The sequence below is a fragment of the Sus scrofa genome, chromosome 7, assembly GCF_054392235.1.
Source record: "Sus scrofa isolate SSC_HxYL_T2T_F1_AM1 chromosome 7, Sscrofa_HxYL_maternal_Yorkshire_Landrace_v2.0, whole genome shotgun sequence".
NCBI lineage: Eukaryota > Metazoa > Chordata > Mammalia > Artiodactyla > Suidae > Sus > Sus scrofa.
This window is the reverse complement of record NC_139389.1, coordinates 78,360,935-78,384,111: the sequence shown is the minus strand read 5'-3', so window position 1 is coordinate 78,384,111 and position 23,177 is coordinate 78,360,935. Positions and strand designations below refer to the sequence as shown.

The following is a 23,177-nucleotide window of genomic DNA, read 5'->3' as shown; positions in this document are numbered from 1 at the left end:
AAAAGAAAGAAAGAAAGAAAGAAAGAACTAGGATAGAGGAAACCACAATCAGAGAGCAGTCACTTAAATAAGCCAGCATACAGATCTAATCATGAAGATGTTTAAAATAAAATTAAATTAAAAAAAAGACATTAAAATCATAAAACGTGGGCAAGGGAAGTAAGGAAATAAATAGATTCTTTTTTTTCTTTCTTCATTTTTTAAATTTAATTATTGTAGTGAAGCGTTTGAACCTACAGGACAATCAGGCAAAAACTCACAATAATAGGAAGGGATTAACATACTTAAAAAACAGGGCAACCACAAATAAAAACCAAACATTACATTTGCAAACAATGAAAAGAGAAACACTCAAGCAGAAAATAATTGGAGAACATCCAACCGAAAAAAGAAAGGAAGAATGGAGAATCATAGAATCAACTGGAAAATGAGGTTTAAAATAGCAATAAATAATCATTTATCAATTATCACCTTAAATGTCAATGGACTGAATGCTCCAATCAAAAGACACAGAGTGGCTGAGTGGATAAAAAAGCAAAAACCTTCAAACTGCTGCCTATAAGAAACTCACCTTAGGACAAAGCACACATATATATTGAAAGTGATGGAGTGGGAAAAGATATTTCATGTCAATGGAAAAGACAAGAAAGCAGGAGTTGCAATACTTATATCAGACAAAATAGACTTTAAAATGAAGGCCATAAAGAAAGACAAAGAAGTACACTATTTAATGGTTAAAGGATCCATTCAAGAAGAGGATACTACAATCATCAACATATATGCCCCAAATATAGGAGCAACCAGATACATACAACAAATATTAACGGACATAAAAGGAGAAATTGATGGGAATACAATCATAGTAGGAGATTTTAACACCCCACTCACATCAATGGACAGATCCTCTAGACAGAAAACCAATAAAGCAGCAGAGAGCCTAAAGGAAACAACAGAAACTTTAGACTTAATTGACATTTTCAGGACATTACATACAAAAGAAATCAGAATATACATATTTCTGAAGTGTGCATGGAACATTCTCAAGAATTGACCACATATTGGGGCACAAAGCTAACTTCAACAAATTTAAGAGTATAGAAATTATTTCAAGTATCTTCTCTGACCACAATGGCATGAGACTAGAAATCAACCACAGGAAAAGAAATGAGAAAAAACTGACTACATGGAGACTAAACAACATGCTACTAAAAAAACCAATGTGTCAATGAGGAAATCAAGAAAGATATTAAAAAATACCTCAAGACAAATGATAATGAAAATACAACCTCCCAAAATCTATGGGATGCTGCAAAAGCAGTGCTCAGAAGGAAATTCATAGCAATACAGGACTTCAAAGATCTCCAAAAAAAAAAAAAAAAAAAAAAAAAGAAGAAGAAGAAAAATCTCAAATTGACAACTTAACCCACCACCTAAATGAATTAGAAAAAAGAACAAAAAGACCTAAAGTCAGCAAAAAGAAGGAAATCATAAAGGTCTGAGAGGAAATCAATAAAATAGAGATTCAAAAAACAATAGAAAAAAAATCAATAAAACCAAAGCTAGTTCTTTGAAAAGGTAAACAAAATTGGCAAACCTCTGGTTAGACTTACTAACAAGAGGAGAGAAAGAACCCAAATAAACAAAATAAGAAATGAAAAAGGACAGTGGGAAAATAAAAAAAAAAAAAAAAAAAAAAAGAAATGAAAAAGGAGAAATCTCAATGGATACCACAGAAATACAAAAAACCCTGTGAGAATACTATGAACAATTATATGCCAACAAATTCGACAATCTGGAAGAAATGGACAACTTTCTAGAGACTTACAGCCTGCCAAAACTGAATCAAGAAGAACTAAATCAACTGAACAGATCAATCACTAGAAATGAAATTAAATACATCATAAAAACATTCCCTACAAATAAAAGTCCAGGACCAGATGGATTCACAGCCGAATTCTACCATACAAAGAGGAACTTATACCCATCCTCCTTAAACTTTTTCAAAAGGTTGGAGAAGAAGGAACACTCCCAAAGACATTCTATGACATCACCAGCGCCCTAATTCCAAAACCAGACAAAGATACCACCAAAAAAGAAAACTATCAGCCAATATTGTTGATGAATATAGATGCAAAAATTCTCAACAAAATTTTAGCCAACTGAATCCAACAACATATCAAAAAGACTGTACACCATGACCAGGTGGGATCCAATCCAGGTTCAAAAGAATGGTTCAGCATATGCAAATCATCAATGTCATACACCACATTAACAAAAGAAAAGTCAAAAACCACATGATCATCTCAATAGATGCAGAAAAAGCATTTGACAAAGTCCACATTCCATTCATGATCAAAACTCTCACCAAAGTGGGTATAGACAGAACATTCCTTAACATAATCAAAGCCATTTATGATAAACCAGCAGCAAATATAATACACAATGGAGAAAAATTAAAAGCCTTCCCACTAAATTCTGGAACAAGACAGGGATGCGCATTCTCACGACTGCTGTTCAACATAGTTTTGGAAGTCCTAGCCACAGCAATCAGAAAAACAAAAGAAATAAAACGCATCCAAATAGGAAGATAAGAGATAAAACTGTCACTGTATGCATATGACATGATACTCTACATAGAAAACCCTAAGGATTCAACCCAAAAACTACTTGAACTGATCACCAATTCAGCAAAGTAGCAAGATATAAGATTAACATTCAGAAATCAGTCACATTTCTGTATACTAGCAATGAAATATTAGAAAAGGAATACAGAAATACAATACCCTTTAAAACTGCACCCCAAAAAATCAAATAGCTGGGAATATTCCTGACCAAGGAGGTAAAGGACAAATATGCCAAGAAATATAAAACATTAATCAAGGAAATTAAAGAGGATTCAAAGAAATGGAAAGATATTCCATGCTCATGGGATAGAAAAATTAATATCATAAAAATGGCCATATGACCCAGAGCAATCTACAGATTCAATGCAATCCCTATCAAATTACCCAGGACATTTTTCACAGAACTAGAACAAACAATCCAGAAATTTAAATGGAACCACAAAAGACCCAGAATTGCCAAAGCAATCCTGAGGAACACAAACCAAGCAGGAGGCATAACTCTCCCAGACTTTAGGCATTATTACAAAGCCACAGTCATCAACACAGTGTGGTCCTGGTACCAAAACAGACAGACAGACCAGTGGAACAGAAGAGAGAACCCAGAAATAAATCCTGACACCTATGGTCAATTAAACTTTGACAAAGGAGGCAAGAACATAAAATGGGAAAAAGACAGACTTTTCAGCAAGAATTGCTGGGAAACCTGGACAGCTGCATGCACATCCATGAAACTAGAACACACCCTCACCATGCACAAAGATAAACTCAAAATGGCTGGAAGACTTAAACATAAGACAAGACACGGTCAAACTCCTGGGAGAGAACATAGGCAAAACATTCTCTGACATCAACCTTACAAATGTTTTCTCAGGTCAGTCTCCCAAAGCTACAGAAATAAAAGCAAAAATCAACCAATGGGACCTCACCAAACTGACAAGCTTTTGCACAGTAAAGGAAACTAAAAAGAAAACTTACAGAATGGGAGAAAATAGTGTCAAATGATGCAACTGACAAGGGCTTAATCTCTAGAATATAGAAACAACTTATACAACTCAACAGCAAAAAACCCAACAACCCACTGGAAAAATGAGCAAAAGACCTGAACAGACATTTCCCCAAGGAAGATGTACAGATGGCCAACAAGCACACAAGAAAAAAATGTTCAGCATCACTGATTGTTAGAGAAATGCAAATCAAAACTACCATGAGATACCACCTCACACCAGTCAGAATGGCCATCATTAATAAGCCCACAAATATAAAATGCTGGAGGGGGTGTGAAGAAAAGGGAATCCTCCTGCACTGTTGGTGGGAATGTAAGCTGTTACAGCCACTATGGAGAACAGTATGGAGGTACCTTAGAAATCTATATATAGGACTACCATGTGACCCAGCAATCCCACTCTTGAGCATATATCCGGACAAAACTTTCATATAAAAAGACACATGCACTACATGTTCATTGCATCTCTATTCACAATAGCCAAGAGCTGAAAACAATCCAAATGTCCATAGACAGATGATTGGATTAGGAAGATGTGGTATATATACACAATGGGATACTACTCAGCCATAAAAACGAACAAAATAACGCCATTTGCAGCAACATGCATGGAACTAGAGACTCATACTGAGTGAAATAAGTCAGAAAGAGAAAGATAAATACCATATGATATCACTTGTATCTGGTATCTAACATACAGCACAAATGAACCTTTCCACAGAAAAGAAAATCACTGACTTGGAGAATAGACTTGTGGTTGCCCGGGGGGAGAGGGAGGGAGTGGGAGGGATTGGGATCTTGGGGTCAATGGATGCAAACTATTGATCATGGAATGGATTTACAATGAGATCCTGCTGTGTAGCACTGAGAAGTATGTCTAGATACTTACAAAGCAGCATGAGAATGGGAGAGAAAATTACGTATACATGTATGTGTAACTGGGTCCTCATGCTGTACAGTGGGGGAAAAAAGTGTGTTGGGCAAAATAAGAATAAAACATAAATTTAAAAAAAATAGAAAATGGGTAACCATTTCCTGGTGGGTCAATTCCTGTGATTCTTCCCTTCCTTGACTGAAATGGAAGAAAAGTTAATTTCTGTCTCAATGCTTGGAAGAAAATGAATGGAGGAAAAGCCTGAGAGCTGTAACTTATAGGCATTTCAACAGTTTCTACATTTCTGAATGAACTAGGATAGGTATATAAAATAAGAGAGCTGGGGTAATTCTGGAAATCTGTATTTGTAGGATAAGGTGGCTCAACATGTAAAAATCAAGAAAATCTCTGGTCTTTATCAGAACTGAATAATGGGTGGTTTTCTATAATACAGTAGAACAGAGGCCATCATTTACTTTGGGCTGGGTCACAAGTATCTAATTGGAAAAAATTAAAAGGAACACAAATCCCACTAAGTCCTAACTAACACACACCCTAAGAGGGAAAAAGGTATAGTGACAGCTGACCTTTTACCTACCTCCATTAATGGTCACTTCGCCAAGGCAGTTGTTGGGTACTTTTGGTGCACAGCGTTTATGACAGTTGAATCTGCAATCTAATCATAATGATTTTAAAAGAAAATAAATCATAGTCAAGCATGCATCAGAAAGAGATGCTGTGGAAAGAACAGTTCTTTCAAATGGATGAGAATCAAACTTGGGCTGGTAACAAATATTTGGTGGCAAGGTCACCCTTACCTTTGCATTGCAGGCCCTGCCTGAAAAGCCCCTTGAGAAGCTTCTTGCAGTATTGGCACACGGTGGGCCGAGTGTAGGAGTGGATGACGAATGTGTGCGGCACTTTAACTTTGGACAGCAAGATCTTGTCCAGCTGGATGGGGCGTCCGATGTATGACTGGGAATTTGATCTTTTCTCTCGACCAATGAATGACTCGGATGGTGACTTTTGCTGTATGTTTGAAAAAATGATGAAGGCCAATAAGAGGTAAGAAAACTATCTGATTTATATATTTATGCATTTTAATTTTAATTTCATTTTGATTTTAGGGTGGCACATGGAGGTTCCCAGGCTAGGGGTAAAATAGGAGCTGCAGCTGCCAGCCTACGCCACAGCCACAGCAATGCAGGATCCAAGACACATCTGCGACCTGCACCACAGCTTATGCCAATGCAGGATCCCTAACCCAGTGAGCAAGGCCAGGGATCAAGCCTGCATCCTCATGGATATTAGTCAGATTCATTTCCACTGCATCACAATGGGAACTCCTATGTACTTTTTAATTGAATTCTGTTTTACTATTGTATTTAGTGGCTTGATCATTCAGAATGCAGGAGAAATAAGAATTTATTTCCCCTTTACTTCTTATTTGAGTTACTTTGGTTTTATAGTCTGAATAGAAGAAAATTGGAGATTAGAATATTTGAACCTGATTCCTAGGACTTTCAAATAATTTTCAGCTTTAAAATTTCATTAGCTTTAATATAGAAATATAAAGTTGAAAGCAAACCAAAAAATGGTGCTTAATCTCACTATTTATGTCACTGACATTTTTTAAAGTTTTACATGTAGAATATACAAGGAGTTTAGGAAAATAAAAAATGAAAAGTAAATTTCCCCAGTCTCCACAATATAGTACTTCATCTGAAAAGGGCCTACAGTTTCCATGGATTTCCTCAAAGAAAAAAAAAAAATCTAAAATTATTCTTTAACCATATCAAAATAAAGGGTTATAACTACACTGTCATTTATATATTTGAAAAACAGCGACTTGTATGAGACACACAAATATTAATATTCTGGTTATAATTATATCTCTGCACTCTTGTCTCTCATTTTGTAATTATTTAATCAGCTCAGTACATAGATTTAAAAAAAATAAATGAATTAAAATTAACTGTGTTTTCAATGTTTTGAACAATTTTATGGTATCTCCTGATATCGTGGAAATGTACTTGGGAATCATCAGAAAAAATAATTAGAATAAAATATGAATTACTTTTTAATAGTTATTATATTTATATATCTCTTATTATGCTCCAATTCTCAGTAATTTTTGTGTTAGATGCCTTACAAGATAGGCCTTGTTATCTATAGTTTAGGCAACCAAGCTCCTAAGTTTAAATATATTTTTTTAGGTCAAATGCTAAATACACAGAGGAGCCAAAACATGAACCTACATTTGCCTGCTTTCAGAGCCCTTTAATTATCACCTACTCAGTTAATATCTAATTTAGAATAATTACTGATAGGATGAGAAACAAATTATATTTACATACAATTTCCATCCCTTTGATACCTGTTTACACCAAAAGGTAATATCATTTATTGCCAAACGGGAAAATTTTGATTTGTAGGTTTACTCACTGCGAGAAAAAGAAATTTGAGGTGAGGTTGTACTTAGGGATATTATGTCTATGGTTATATTTTCAATTCCATAAAATAAAACTATAAAGTATAATTACTCCCAAAGGACTCAAGTCTGGTAGAGACATCTAGGGAGCTTTTAAAGATAGGTCGGAGGTTTGCCAAACCAGAATCATAAATATATTGAATAAATATCTTCAATGGAATTGAAAAATAATTAAATCCATCGGGTTAAGTCCCTGTTTTAACTATACCCAATAGGCCAGTTTTAAGCATACACTAAAATGAAAAGGGATATTTTTTGATAGCTGGAAAGTTTCAACATTCAGAATAAAAACTGACCTGATGTCACACTTTCTTAGCAGATTTAAAATGTTCCCAGATTTGGAAAATCACCTTTCAGTTATTTTCCTTAATGTATGAGACCTAATCTTCTGTGGTGTTAGGCAGTTTGATGTAGGACTATTCAGGATGGGGTGTATTCACTTAGAGGAGCAAAAGACAGTCTGATAAAACTGAATGTTTTCTTTTCATCCAACATGGTAACACTCGCATAAACCCTCCCGCAAACTACAGGAACCAGAATTATTCTTGATAAGTCTTTTCAGTTATTATCTTCAAGGCAGGATAACATAAGGAATTTTAAAATATCACATGAGTTTAAAGAAAAGCAATTGGTTGTTACCTTGTGGCTCAGCATCTGCACTACACACATACTGAGGCAATGATGAGATTCACACAGCCACATGTGTTCTTGGCACAGAATAACAACTCACCAACTGCATAATTTATAGTGCCAAGAATTAAGACTAATAGCATTTAAGATATAATAGCAATTTAAGATTTTAATAGCATTAATAAAGAGAGCCCTCTAGCCATTTATGACATTTTAAAGTTAAAATCAACTAGCAACACAATCAGAAATACTTATCATTGCCTTTTCTTCCAGCTCCAAATATAATCAATCATTTTCAACGTGGCCTATATTTCAAGATGAAGAAGTAAAGCTTTCAAACCTCGAGAGAGGATGCATGCATGCAGGAATTGATTTATTGCTGAAAGGAGACTGAGTTGTTTAATTTTACCAGATGACACACACTTTGGGAAAGGGAGAGTGCAGCAGCCTTCTGAAGTTTTGTCTGCAGAACTGTAGTCTATGTTTCTAGGAGTTTACATATACACATTTGCACATGCTTTTCCCTGTCATGAAGCAAATCTAGGAGTTAAGATGAAAACAGAAGACTGGGTCACTTTCTGATGATTCTATAAATACTTGAGATATTTCTCCATTCTTCAATGGAGAAAGAAAGTGTGAAACAAAGCTTTTAAATATATATATATTTAATATTTTATGTATTAATACATATATATTTAAAACATAAAACAGAAAGTTAAGATCCTGTGAAGTAAGGTCACTGGCCTGCAACATAAATTTATATTTATAATATCTACCTATATATCATTGTTTACATAAATCTTTAAGAACCATTGCTTCTTAATCCTGCCAGTCATCCCTTTAAAAATCTTTTTCAAATGTGAAAGGAAACCAAATGTTTCTAAGGACTTTTAGAATTAGTGATACATTTTTCATTAATAACTCATATTCAGTTACTATTTTGAGAAAGGAAAAGTTGTAATTTCATTTTTTATGTGAAGCTTTGACAGTATATATACCAGAAAACCATAATTATAGTATATTTTGTTGGATCTATCAAGTTACAGAGTAAGAAAAAATTAGAAATGTGTAATTTTAAAGGAAATAGGAGATCATTTAAAAAATCTCATTAATCTAAATCTAACTAGCTTGGACTTGAAGGTAAGTTAAATATGAAACTAGACTTAGCAATTCAAAGGGTAATGTTGACTTATATCAAGGGGTTTTATGGCTGTTATGCATTATTATACAAAGTAAAGAGATACTGTTTCATTGTATTTATTCATTAACTTATTTCATCTTATTTTCTTTCTACTTATTTGTATATGTAATTATAATGTGTACAGTATTTCACAGTTTTAAACAAGATATTTCTTTAATTTTGGTAAAGAAAAATTTGACCTTACCCATCCAATGCTAGTAAAAGTTTCACTAGGTTTAAGAGTTAATTAACTGGTGTTTAAATTAACTTCCACTGTAACTAGTTGTGCTAGACTGGCACTGTGTATTTGGTGAACCTTGGCAATCCGAAGATAAGTGTTTTTTTGGTTTTTTTTTTTTTTTTTTGCTTTGTTTTCTAAATGGGAATAGAAAGGAAATGCGAAATGTTTTGGAAAGGGAACAACCACATTTTGTTTCATCCTGCTTCATTATTATGTTCAGAGCAAAAACTGGCTCAAAACTCACAGAACAGATATAAAATTCCCTTCTCTATAATTATGGTAAGCATGTGCAGGAGGGTGTGCTTCTAAAAATTTTACTTTGGAGTTCCTGTTGTGGCACAGCAGAAACGAATCTGACTAGTAACCATGAGGTTGCGGGTTTGATCCCTGGCCTTGCTCAGTGGGTTAAGGATCCAGTGTTGCGATGAGCTATGGTGTAGGTCACAGATGAGGCTCAGATCCTGAGTTGCTGTGGCTGTGGTGTAGGCTGGCAACTATAGCTGGATTCGACCTCAAGCCTCCACATGCCATGGGGGCGGCACTAAAAAAAACCAAACAAACTATTTCTACATTAGCCATTGGGCCTAGGAATTGTTCTTTTCCTAAATGAAGACGTTTGGATCAAATTACAAGTGTGGAACTTACGTGAGAACTGACATCACTGTAAGGTATGGCACTGGGATGGATTGATACAAACGATCTGATTTGGCAAATTATAGATGATGGAGAGTATAAAGGTCTCCTTTTTGTTCTCATTGTAAGAGGTATCACATCATGGATGGGAGAAAATAGGAGAATAGAAAAATGAAAGCTGAATTTTAAAGAGAGGATTAGACATTAAATAGAATTAAGATCATATAAATTAAATTTTTTTAAGTCTGGGGCTTTGCAAAGTGTCTGCAATATCAGTATGGTAACAGTGTTTCATTTGAAAGTTAAGGCTATATGCACTGAACACTAAGTTGCAGAGACAATGCATCTTGCTTTTCTAGAGGCTCAATTTGTTTTTAAACCTGGTATATTAAATTGATGACTCAGCAAGTTTGGAACCAGACCAGGAAATGACTGCTTAGATTACATTATGGAAACTCCAACTGCCAGCACATCTTTAACATTCAACAGGACACTGAAACAATTTCCCAACAAGGTATACTCCATTCTGCAGTTCAAAATGAGTTCTGTTTATTAGTAGAGCTAGGAAACAAGGGGGGGGGGAACCATCTTTACCTGTGGTTTCTTGTTGTCATTTATATAAAAATCAAACCTAAGATTTCCTGAGAGAGAAAGTCACTTTACAAAAAACAAGATTTAAATGAAAACTCCTCCAGGATTATAATATTTATGTTTATTAACTAAAATCCATTTCATAGACCCATAATGAGGACTGGATTTGGGGTGACATAAACTTTCCTCAAGTTAAAGAGAAAGAGAAAAGTAATGGACACGTTAACATACATGTTGGCTTCTCTTTTCAGACTCATCATGTTTTGGACTCTTTGGTTTTAACCACTATATGATAAGCTCCTAAGAAGATAAGGATGGTGTCTTAATCACATTTGTCCTGTTAATGGAAAGAAGTACCTAGTATATGATAAATAATAAACATTGCTTGAACTGAATAAAAATGAATGTTTTCAAGAAATAAATACATGCAAATAATGGACAAGATATTTCAATAGAGATGTTCAACATACAGACTGTTACTTATACACTTATAAAAAATTTAGTATAATATGTATTGTAACTTTGACACACTTGCACTATAGGATTTCAATTTTAAGAGAGTACAGTTGGCTTAGGAATTTTTCACTGGAACCCTTCTCTGTACTTGTCTGTCTGTTCCTCATCCCTACTTGGCATATCCAATGTGCATACAAAATCTGCTCTGGAAGGAGGACTGGTGGCAAGCTCAAAAACACATCTATAGGCTGTTAATATGAATGGCTGTCAGGGATGCAATAGAGAATAGTGGAGATTACAGTAAATTGGAGAGGATGGGCTCACTTTAAAGGAGACTGGGGTGGCTCAAACACTGCTAATGGTTGCAATGTGAGTATGAAAGCCCTGTGTTTCCAGACCTCTTAGTTTCACAAAAGAAGTGGAAACTCTAGTTGCTTTACAAAGTAATTCTATTTCTAAACTTTGGTGATTGAAAAAATTTTGAAATACTACACTAGTCAACTGATTTGGGGAATAAATCTGGTCGTGGGGAGTCAAAGCTCTTTTAACTAAATTATGACATAGAACACTTTCTATAACCTTTACATGTGTCAAATTCTCTTCATAGCACTTTACATGCACTAACTCATTTAAACCTCATGACCACCAGATTTTTGAAGACAAGGAAACTGAAACACAGAGATTAAGTCATTTGCCCAAGATCACAAAGCCTGCAAGTAGCAGAACTATGAACAGAGCAAGGTAGCCTTGTTCCAGATGATAATAATGATTCCCCTCTTTTTGTTCCCTAACAGCTCTCACATTCCCTGACTATGCTAATATAAAAACAAAAAGCATTTTCTTCCCTTCAATTAAGTCATGAAGGAAGAATTCATAAGAAACCATGAGAAAAAAATCAACATTTTGCAACATGCCAAAACATAATGTGAAAATATTGTGAACTCATAACCTTGACCTACAGAAGAGACTTCCAAGCAGCTTGTCTGTGCTCAGAAGATAAAATCTGAATCATGCATGTTTTTCTAGAACATAATGACTAGCAGAATACACAGCTTCTATTGTGTAAGTATCACTCAGCTGCCTGCCTACTTTCTTATTCACATGTTGTTATGCTTTAAAGATGTCAGAACAACAGTGTGAAAACAGAGTCAATCAAACATTAATTGTTTGTCCCAGAAGTTTTAAGTTTTAGTAGTTTTTTTTTTTTTGGCTTTTTAGAGCCATACCTGTGGCATATGGAAGTTCCCATGCTAGGGGCTGAATCAAAGCTGCAGCTGCCGGCCTATGCTACAGCCATGGCAAAGTGGGATTTGACCCACATCTGTAACCTACACCACAGTTCACAGCAACACTGTATCCTTAACCCACTGAGCAAAGCCAGGGATGGAATCTGCATCCTCCTGGTCACTAGTCGGGTTTTTTACCCTACTCAGTCACAACAAGAATTCCCAAGATTTAGCATTTTTGATTACTATTCAAATAACCGCATAGAATAACACCTTATAACAGGACAGTTCTCTTCTACAGCCATCAAGATAGTATTATTTATAACTGCTGAGATGCTGAGATATAAAAGTAATCTAAATGACATCAACAGATGAATGGATAAAGAAGTGTAGCATATATATACATATATGTATGTATATGTATACATATATGTGTGTGTATATATACACATATGTGTGATACACAGTAGAATACTACTTGGCCATAAAAAAGAATGAAATTTTGTCATTTGCAGAAACATGGATGGACCTTGATGGCATTATGCTAAGTGCAACAGGTCAGAGAACTACAAACACTGTATGATATCAGTTATATGTGGAATCTAAAAAAATACAACAAACCAATGAATAAAACAAAAAAGAAGCAGACTCAGAGATACAGATAACAAACTAGAGGTGGGAGGAGAGAAGGTGGGGGGAGAAATATAGAGGTAGAGGAGTAAAAGGTACAAAATAAGCTAAAAGGATATACTGTACAACACTGGGACTACAGCCAATATTTTACAATAACTACAAACAGAATATTACCATTAAATTGTGAATCACTATATACTTACTTGCAACTTATGTAACACTGTAAAGAAATTATACTTCAATTTTAAAAGGTGGATCTATTTAATTTATAATTTAACAAGTGCGGAGTTCCCATCCTGGTTCAGTGGTTAACGAATCCAACTAGGAACCATGAGGTGGCAGGTTCGATCCCTGGCCTCCCTCAGTGGGTTAAGGATCTGGCGTTGCCATGAACTGTGGTGTAGGTCGCAGATGCGGCTCAGATCCCACGTTGCTGTAGCGTAGGTGTAGACCAGTGGCTACAGTTCCAACTGGACCCCTAGCCTGGGAACCTACATATGCCACGCGGGTGCGGCCCTAAAAGACAAAAGACCAAAAAAAATAAAATAAAATAAAATTAACAAGTGCTGCCAGTTTTCCTACCAAATCCTACCTAAAGGCCCGTAGCCAGAACATATAAAGGGTAATAAACAACAGTTTCTATGCCCAATGAATTTACTATCCAATAAATTTCTAGACACAACATAACCGTTACTATCAATAGTAACATTACGTGCTCTTCCCTTCTTTAGGCATAGATGGTTCTGTCTTATTCTTCAGATTTCAAGTCACATGTCACCTTCTCCAACAGACCTCCAGGCCTCCTAATTTCTTGCCCACCTCCCCTCCACACTGTTACTTTCTGGCGCATCATCTGTACCTTCTAGAGCCATTACGGCAGTCCGCAACTGTCTTATTTGCTTATTTTCTTATTTGTTTTTTACTGTCTCCCTTCAGTTTAATATACGTTTCCAGAGAAGGGGACCTGGAAAATTTTGTTCATCATGGCATCACCAACTTCTAGAATACTGTCTCACACAGAATAAGTCCCCATATGTGTGAAGGTTTGAAGAAAAGATAAATCACTTCCATGGTGGAGAGTAAGAGTTCATTTAGAAAAGGGTTTTCTGAAGGAGAGGCATTTGGTGTGGATCCTGAAGTGAGTCCTTCCATGCAGTGACTGTGTTGATCATTATTACCAGTTAAAATTCCGTTTAGGACAACTCGGTCATCCTAACCTCTGAACTGCCTAGGTTTCTTTCATATACTCTGAAACCTGTTTATCCCACTTGGAAATGATTATCTAACCCCACCCATAGTCACTGCTAGTAAAACATGCTGTGAATGCTTAGTCTGAGGTGAACTATGTTATGAAACAAAAAGAAACTGACTTCTTTCAACAACACTTCAATGAAGATCTCACCTTTCACATGAGGAGTCTGGAATTTTCCAGCAGAGAGCAGTCTGTGGGCAACAGACAAGTCTGAAGACTCTCGGGAAATGGAGTTCACATAGGAACGCCCATGTTTCCATGCCCTGAAATTCACTGAGTAAAGGGTAGGTTGTTTGGAGAGTTTTAAACTGTTCAGTGCTATTGTGTTATAATTCCGATTCTACATGCTTTGAATTACCTGCCAAGTGTGCCAGATAAACTGAGTTTGGCTCCTCAGTTGGATACCCTAAATATATAGCATATAAAATCTAATCAACACCTTTTCATAATAGTGAAAAGGGCTGCTACAGGGCAGAAAAAAAAATGTACACCCCCTGCTTAGTGGTGACGGATGCTATTTTAGAGCAAAGAATCCATTTCTTAATGTTTGCAGCAATTTATAAAAGCTTGCACAGTAATAAGGTGTATAACTTCTTATTAAAAATACAAGGTGATCTGGATGTGCTGAGTGCTAAAGAAGTCTCAGAAGTTGCATTAACTTTTATATTCTCTCACTCTTTTTAAGTAAACAGAAATGAAGCAACCTTACTTGTATTTCCCCTCTCCTCCAGGAACCTAAAAGAACCTTAATAATTTCTTAAGCAATCCACCCTATATGCAGAGAAAGCACTAGATCCCTTGGAGAATTGTTACAAATTACATGTACTGCTCTTTCAAAATGTCAGTTACCAATATCCTTCAAATCTGTGGGTTCCTAGAGGAAAGGGGAGACACAATGCAAGTAAGATTACCACTCTTTTCACCTGAAGGCAATGCAACCTTAATGCCACACAGCATAAAGTTACAAAATAAAAGAAGGAGCATTTCCACAGAGGAAGAAAATAATTCAACATGTCAACAACTTCTGCTTTGGTGCTCTGAGTGTCTGATTCGATCTACATACAGAAAGTGAATTGGAAGGTAAACAGATTATGTGGAAAATTCAAGAATAGTGATTTTAGGGACACACATTGTTACAGTATTTGACCCTGACTGAATAGGGGTTTTCCCTGAGTTTATGAGCTCACTCGAAAGCTGAACGAAATAATCTAGAAATAAGTTTTCCTTTTGATTACTGCCTTGGAAATACCAAGGAAAAGCCAGAAAAGCATGCCAAAAACACAGCTCAAGACTACAAAGGTTAGAGCCTTTCCCTTCATAAATAGCCCATAAGGATAACTTGATAATATTTTATAGAATCTTAGCCTACAACAGTCAATGCTGAACATGTAGCATATATGAATATGTGCACATGTGCTTCTGAAACAATATGGTAGAAACAAAGACTAGATTTTAATGCAGCTTAGTTAAAAAAGAAAAGGATGAGACTTTTTTCTTTACCTACTTTAAAAAAAGCTTTAAGGGAAGCACTAACTCAATGAAACTGTATCACTCAGTGATATTTTTAGTGCACAGCTACAGAGAGATACTTTCAAAAACTGAGATGTTTGGAAGAAACCATATTTGTTCATAACTTCTGGATGTGTTTTATCTTGCAGCTCACTATATTTACTATCAAAATTACAACACTTTAAGTATTCTTGAGAAGGGAGGCGGGAATTCATCTGACCAGATGGAACCAAATAACAACAACAAAAATAAACATCAGGTTTAAGGGATCAAGTAAAATAATGTATCTAAATATTTCTGAACACACAGATAAACATTTTAGAAGCTGAATTATTTCTAAATTTTCTGGAAGTTTAATTTATACTACAAACTCCAATCTTTCACTCTCCTCACTCCTTTTCATTATTATTTCTTCTACACAAATCTATATTTCTTTTTTTGGGGGGGAGGTCAGAACATTCATGAGGATACACAAGCTCTCTGAGTTAAAATGAGTAACCTTTTTTTTCACAGCTCTCAGCTAGGAGCTTAGTCATCACAATTGGTGAGGAATATAGGAGAAAGGACTTATATTTCATTGGAAGGCCCAACATGATGTTGGATGGACACAGACAGCCACTAAACAAATGCTTGTTATTGGTAACAAGGTGGGTGGGTCGGGGCTTGTTTTGGGTCCTAAAACAGAGAGCAATGCCTTGTGTCTTAAGAGGAGTATTATGGAGGCCAAGGTACCTTTCCAATGTGAGTGAAGGCCCTTCAGAGCCTTCACTAAAGATACATTGTTCCAAAGTCCTGTATGTTTGTAAATGTGGACAAGTGATATACTATGCCCCCTCTGCAGGTGGAGTTCAAGAAATCTGCAGCTGTGTTCATATTTAAAATTGTGCATCTGGAAGTCTATGTCCAGAGTATGAAATAATAATGTATAAGTGATAAGTCAGACACATTCAATGTAATCAGGCAACACTGATTAGCAGCACATCAAAGGAGGCCTTATACACTTAAATTTACCCATGGGCTCAGCAAATTCACACACTGCACATTCCATACACTTCTGACTCTCAGGAGACAGAGAAGTGTTGGTTAAAGAATTCTTGGATGCATTTTCCTCTTTGAAAGTGTACACTGCCCAATTTGAATTTGGAGAACTAGTTTATATAATCTTCAAAAGAAATCTCACAATATCTAGCAAATGTGTTACAAGGATGTCATGGTGTGTATTTAAATGGAAAAATGACTTCTTAACTCAGATGAATCACCAAGATTCCTGGAACTCCAGAACACAAGTGTAACAACTGTAATCTCTACTTCTATTACTTTGGAAAATATCCTGGAAAATATTCATTTGGCCAGAAATTTCATCATAGTTTCATTCAGAATTAGAAATAACCCCCCCAACCTTATCTGCTCATTTGAAAAGAATATACCTTGACTGTTATAAGATGTATCAGGATTATATCCAATTACGGATAGACAATACAATTCAGGTATTCTCCTGCCTTTATTTATTTAATGAACAGAAACAGTAACTGAACGAATCATTTTGGGGGGACATTTTCTAGGAAAATACGCAGCCAAGAGTTCCTTTTAGTACAATGTTTGTCTAAATTAAATGTGAATCAGTAAACTTTATGAAAATAATAGCAGTTTATGGCAAATTATTATTTAGAAAATATGCACTGTAGTATTAAAAAGTTAAACTGAATATTGTACAAATTTTATAAAAACTAAAGGATGTGAAGAGTAAGGATATAAAACTGTCAAAAACAGGGAAAGTTTTTGGAATGAACAATTTATTTTCTAGTAATTTCTGTAAGGCAGTCTGAATGTTAAGAATTACCAAAAAGACTAGGCTAGAAGCATTTAATCTCACCAAAAGTACCCCAAATCTCTCCAGAGCCTCCTAACTTAAAAGCTATTAATAGTAAATGCTTCCTTATAGACGTTTAAAAAGATTTAAAATATTTTCAGTGAAGTTCTTAAATTTAAAAAACCACAAATTCCATGAGGCCTACCCAATTAAAAAAATATAATAACCTATATGGGAAAATAATCTGAAAAAGAATGAATATATGTATATGTATAACTGATTCACTGTGCTGTACACCTGAAACTAACTCAATATTATGTCAACTATACTCTAATAAAGTTTTTTAAAAAAGTGTCATCAATTGCAACCTGTCATCACAAAGGACACCAATGTCTTAAATGCTTCATTTTCCAACTTGACTTTAGCTCATTTACATCAAGAAAAGCCTATTCTCCTGAATCATTTGAAAAGAATATTATGTTTAATCTGCCTACATTGGTTTATTTTCAATAGTATTCCATGTACAGTAAGATAATGAGTGAAAACACGTATTCTCTGTGTTAAAATATGGGTGGGAAAAAGACATCAAAAACACAGGTAGGAGTTCCCGTCGTGGCGCAGTGGTTAACGAATCCGACTAGGAACCATGAGGTTGCGGGTTCGGTCCCTGACCTTGCTCAGTGGTTTAAGGATCTGGCGTTGCCGTGAGCTGTGGTGTAGGTTGCAGACGTGGCTCAGATCCCGCGTTGCTGTGGCTCTGGTGTAGGCCAGTGGCTACAGCTCCGACTGGACCCCTAACCTGGGAATCGCCACATGCCGCAGGAGCGGCCCAAGAAATAGCAAAAAGACAAAAACAAAACAAAACAAAACAAAAAAACCACAAAACAAACACAGGTAAAACTGAAAAGATACTTTCATCATAGATTAAGAGACAGAGGACTAATGTCATAATATATATTCTAAGCAAGCAATAAGCAATTCAATGGAGAAAGAGACAGGCAATTCACCATAGGTGAAATACAAATTGACAAATACATGTAAAGCTTTCTTTTCCAATAAAGAAATAACATTTTGAAAAAGAAATTATTTTACCTATAAAATTGTAAAAATAACCTTTTAAAATATTGATAAAATTGACTGTTGGGAAGAATATAAAGAAATGGAAACTCTCATATACTGAAGTCAGAGAATCTTTAAAACCTTTGGAAGAATTATTTGGCAAAAATATATATATATGTACATTCTTTAGTCTACTTTGTTTCTAAGGATATAACCTACTGGATTCACTCAAACTTATTGAGAAATCAATACTTTAACAAATGTGCAAAAAATACAGGCAAGGGTGCCTATTTCAGCATTGCTTTTAAAAGAAGGAACTGATCTAATCAGTAGGCAAGACTAAGTAAATTAATATATATCACTGCAATGTAATACAAGGAAGCTTTTACAAAAACATATTAATTTTTTTTGCATATTGCCATTCCTGCAAGTCCACGAGGGCAGAGAATTCATCTCCATTTGGATACTTTTACATCCTTGAGTAATAAACCTGAAAGTATAAAGTGACTAGGACATGCTAAACATGGGACCATGACCAGGTTGCTTGAACAATTTTGCACTTAACAAACTGTCACTAAAATATTTCTCTGAAATATAAGCCAAATTTTATGAATCATTTTCTTCCAAGACTTTTATATAAAAAACAGAGAAATGTTTGTTACCTTTTCCACAAACTAGATATAAACAACTTTAAGAACAACAATTTATGCAGAAGAAAAAATGCATCTTGTTTCCCTCAGGACCTATTCTGAGAAGGCTTGGCTGCCTTTAAGCTGTACAACTTCCACAGAATAGCAAACTACTCTTTAGTCCTACTTTACACAATCTATTCTGATTTCAGTGTAGGGGAGGAAAGAGTAAAATGCTTTCCATCCTTGCCTGGCTTTATGCCCAAAGGATAGTTCGAAAGGAAAGATTCTAGTGCACATTTCAAATTATGTCTGGAAGGCATTGTAAATTACAAAATTTAAATTTACGAGAGTATCAAAAATTACACTGACCTAGCATTCACCCTGGACTTTTCTAAGTAGGGCACATTTTGAACTTGGATGATTTTCCAAACATGGGAATTCACTATTACTGAAGCAGAGCTTTTCATTTTACATCTTATAAATCATGATATCTTGACTTGTTAATTTTATTTAACCCAGAACATGCTCTGATTGTGTTTTCATCAGCTTCCTTAGAGTTACCTTAACAAGACCATCTTAGAATGGACACTAACAATGGTTTTTGAATTTTATAGTCTCATGAAGGAAAATGACAGTATGTCAACTCTCAATTCATCAGAGATATAGAAATAAGGAAAACTAAGTATTAACAAGTCAACTGGTCAAAACAAGTTATCACAAGAAGGGCACTGTTGTAAATTCTGCTTTAACAGTTGACTTCTCTATGTTTAGGTTATTTATTGTTTAAGATAGATAAAAGGCCAATTTTGAAGGGGGTCTTAATTAAAGTGTTTTTGCAGAAACTGTGTGTCTTTTCTGAACACAATTTCTTCTTGGATTGAGATCTTAATATATACACTTGCATACCATCCTTTCTAAAAATAATTATACAGACTGTGATAATACATTAACGTTTCAAAGCTCCTTTCTTGAAAAGCTATGTTCATCTTTAGGTAGTCCTTGTTTCGTGCCTTAATGTGCCAACAAAACCAGTGGATATTGGGATGGTGACCTCACTTGCCATGGTTCTGGGTACCTGGCACCAGGACAAGTTTCAATATGCATGCATTTCATTTAATGTGCTACCAGGTAGAGCAAGTGCCGACTGTACACTGATCTATTCTCAACTGGTTTGCTCAGTTTCATAGAAAAGACACCACTGTGGAATCAAGCAGTCTGGGGATGCATTTCATCACATCAACCATCTTTTAGTCTAACGCCTGCACTGACCTTTGTCTTATTTGAGGACTGTGAAAACTTAAACAATAATAACAGGAAAAGACAACAACAACAAAAACCTGTGGGCTTTCTGCAGTTCAATAGGTTGGATTCAGAGCTAAATGCTGACCTGATTATTCTCAAAGAGTCAATACAGGTAACTGTCTGATGTTAATTTAATATTATAATATTGGTTTGTAAAGATAGTGAAACACATTCAGAGTTGGGGTTAGTACCTACCTCAAAGCCAGGACTCACAGGAGACTGAAACATGAAGTTGTAAAAGCAAAAAGCAGGCAAAGTTGCAGAGTAAAGGGAGGGAAAAATAAGAGAACAGGGTTACTGGAGAGAAGCAATGCATGTTACTCAATAATATTATTAGCAAATAATATTTTTTTAAAGACAAGCAAAATGTGATATTAATCAGTCTTTGTGGCACAGAAACATCTTGGTTGGAAACTACCTTTTTTACACTTAAATGGAACTACAGACACTAAATTAGGACAGAAAAAACACAGTTTTAGTTTTGAGCTGGTGGAGGTAGAAAATACATCTATTTGTCACGATGTCAGTGATGAAAGATGGTTCATTCACCTTGTTGAAAATAAATTACAGTCAGAATGAAGCATTTTGACCTTTAAGTGAAAGATTAGATTTTCTTCACAATAATTCATCTTCTCAATGGGAAAAGAAAGAAAAAGGTCATCAAAGTAATCAAATGTGACATAGTTGTTATCTGGCTGCAGGCAAGAATAAGCTGATGAATAATCAGTATCACTCAGTGCTTTACAAACCTGGAGAGTCCAACAGTGGATTAGTTTTAATGAGAGAAATATGTCTACAGTGTATTCTTTCCTCATTTCAGAGTCTTTGCTGCATATCATTGCTTCCTGTCTGACTTCATTCAAAGTTGAAATATACTTCAAATGCAGAAAGGTTATTATGAATTTTTAAGAGGAGGCATATCAACGAAAAATGTAAGAAATACATGGTTAGGTAGACAACACATATATGATAATTTATGATGAATATATTCTTTTTCATCTCTGTTACCTCAAGCTTTTGGGGGCAGCTTCATCTGATAACTAGAGAACATCTCAAAACTAAAATACGGCTGACTCTTTTTCTTAACAAAAAAATGCATGACTGTGTTTGGAAATCAGTGATATTTCCACTGCACTTTGAAAAAAACCCTATCATCTGTTGTCTCAGTCCCTGTATTCTAATTTGCAATGTATAGCTAACCCATGTTGTCAGAGACTTTGAGAAGTGATGTACATTTATGATGAGGTTCTGTTAAGATTATCCATTACTCAGTAACACCTGTTAGATTTCTGGAATAACATGAAGCATGTGCAGAACTTAGGGGCAACAACGGTTCATGTGGCCAGATCCAAACCTGACTTTGGAGGAAAAGTTGTGATCTTGTTGGGATGTGCTTTTATGGAACATTTTCTTTTTCTTTGTCTTTTGTCTTTTTAGGGTTGCACCTGTGGCATATAGAGGTTCCCAGGCTAGGGGTCTAGTTGGAGCTGTAGCCGCTGGCCTACGCCACAGCCACAGCAACACAGGATCCAAGCTGTGTCTGCAACCTACCCCACAGCTCATGGCAATGCCAGATCCTTAACCCACTGAGCAAGGCTAGGGATCGAACCCACAACCTCATGGTTCCTAGTCGGATTTGTTTCTGCTGCACCATGTAGGGAACTCCCTTTTATGGAACATTTTCATATGAAGGTGGCAAAGCCATCTCTTTGGGAGAGGAAATCAATCAAGTTTCTCAATTTCCAAAATAAGACATCATCCTTATCTTCAATATATCTGATAGATTTTCCTCCTGATTATAGCTCTGAATATCTTTGCTTCCCAGCTATTATCAGAATTCAACTTAGCCTATGCAACATGCATTAATTGACTTACTCCTTTAAGCTGCCATTTCACAAAGTATATGTTTTTTTCCCATTAGATATTCTGAGGTTTTGTGAGAAAAAAGGGATTCCATATTTGAGTCAGTTTAAGAACACTGATTTCATTATTGAAAGACTTCTGAGAAACCTAACTACGCTTAATGAATATTATGATGTCAAGTACCTACATGGACCAAGAAGTATTTCCCAATCATATTTCACTAGGAAAATATATTTTCATGGACCAAGAAGTATTTCCCAATCATAGTTCACTAGGAAAATATATTTTCATACAGTAAGTTATAGTACCATTATTTTGAAGAAAAAACTTGGGGAAGGACACACCTCTCTATGTTTCCCTTGTTATCAAAGTGGCATCACCGGAAATGTCCGTAAGTCACAGATAATATGAATCACAGTTTGTGTTTGGTGAAAACCACTGTAGAAAATGTTTCTTATAAAAAAAAAATGGAGTTCCTGTTGTGGCTCAGCAGTAACGAACCTGCCTAGTATCCATGAGGATGTGGGTTCAATCCCTGGCCTTGCTCAGTAGATTAACAATCTGGCGTTGCCATAAGCTGCAGCGTAGGTGAAGATGTGGCTCAAATCTGGCATTGCTGTGGCTGTGCCATAGGCCCACAGCTGAAGCTTTGATTCCACCCCTAAACTGGAAACTTTCATATGCCACAGGTGCTGCCCTTAAAGGAAAAGTTTAGTAGTTCCTGTCGTGGTTCAGCAGTAATGAACCCGACTAGGATCCATGAGGATGTGGGTTCAATCCCTGGCCTTGCTCAGTAGATTAACGATCTGGCGTTGCCATAAGCTGCAGCGTAGGTGAAGATGTGGCTCAGATCTGGCATTGCTGTGGCTGTGCCATAGGCCCACAGCTGAAGCTTTGATTCCACCCCTAAACTGGAAACTTTCATATGCCACAGGTGCTGCCCTTAAAAGAAAAGTTTAGTAGTTCCTGTCGTGGTTCAGCAGTAATGAACCCGACTAGGATCCATGAGGATGTGGGTTTGATCCCTGGCCTCACTCAGTGGGTTAAGGATCTGGCATTGCCGTGAGCTGTGGTATAGGTTGCAGATGCGGCTTGGATCCCACGTTGCTGTGGCTGTGGCACAGGCTGGCAGCTACAGTTCCAATTTGACACCTAGCCTGGGAACTTA

At 35.9% G+C, this 23,177-nt stretch overlaps 1 protein-coding gene across 4 annotated transcripts in view; it reads right to left on the bottom strand.

Moving 5' to 3' along the window:
• PRKD1 (protein kinase D1) overlaps nucleotides 1–23,177 on the bottom strand; it is a 335,903-nt gene that overhangs the window by 61,724 nt on the left and 251,002 nt on the right. For 3 of the 4 annotated variants that reach the window (XM_021099185.2, XM_084969046.1, XM_084969047.1), the window contains exons 5-7: nucleotides 20,342–20,365; nucleotides 5,320–5,530; nucleotides 5,100–5,177 (exon numbers count right to left, since the gene is read on the bottom strand). In XM_021099185.2, coding sequence (XP_020954844.1) covers nucleotides 5,100–5,177; nucleotides 5,320–5,530; nucleotides 20,342–20,365 — 313 coding nt within the window. The remainder of the gene's footprint in view (nucleotides 1–5,099; nucleotides 5,178–5,319; nucleotides 5,531–20,341; nucleotides 20,366–23,177) is intronic. The other variant, XM_021099186.2, reaches the window with a different exon arrangement.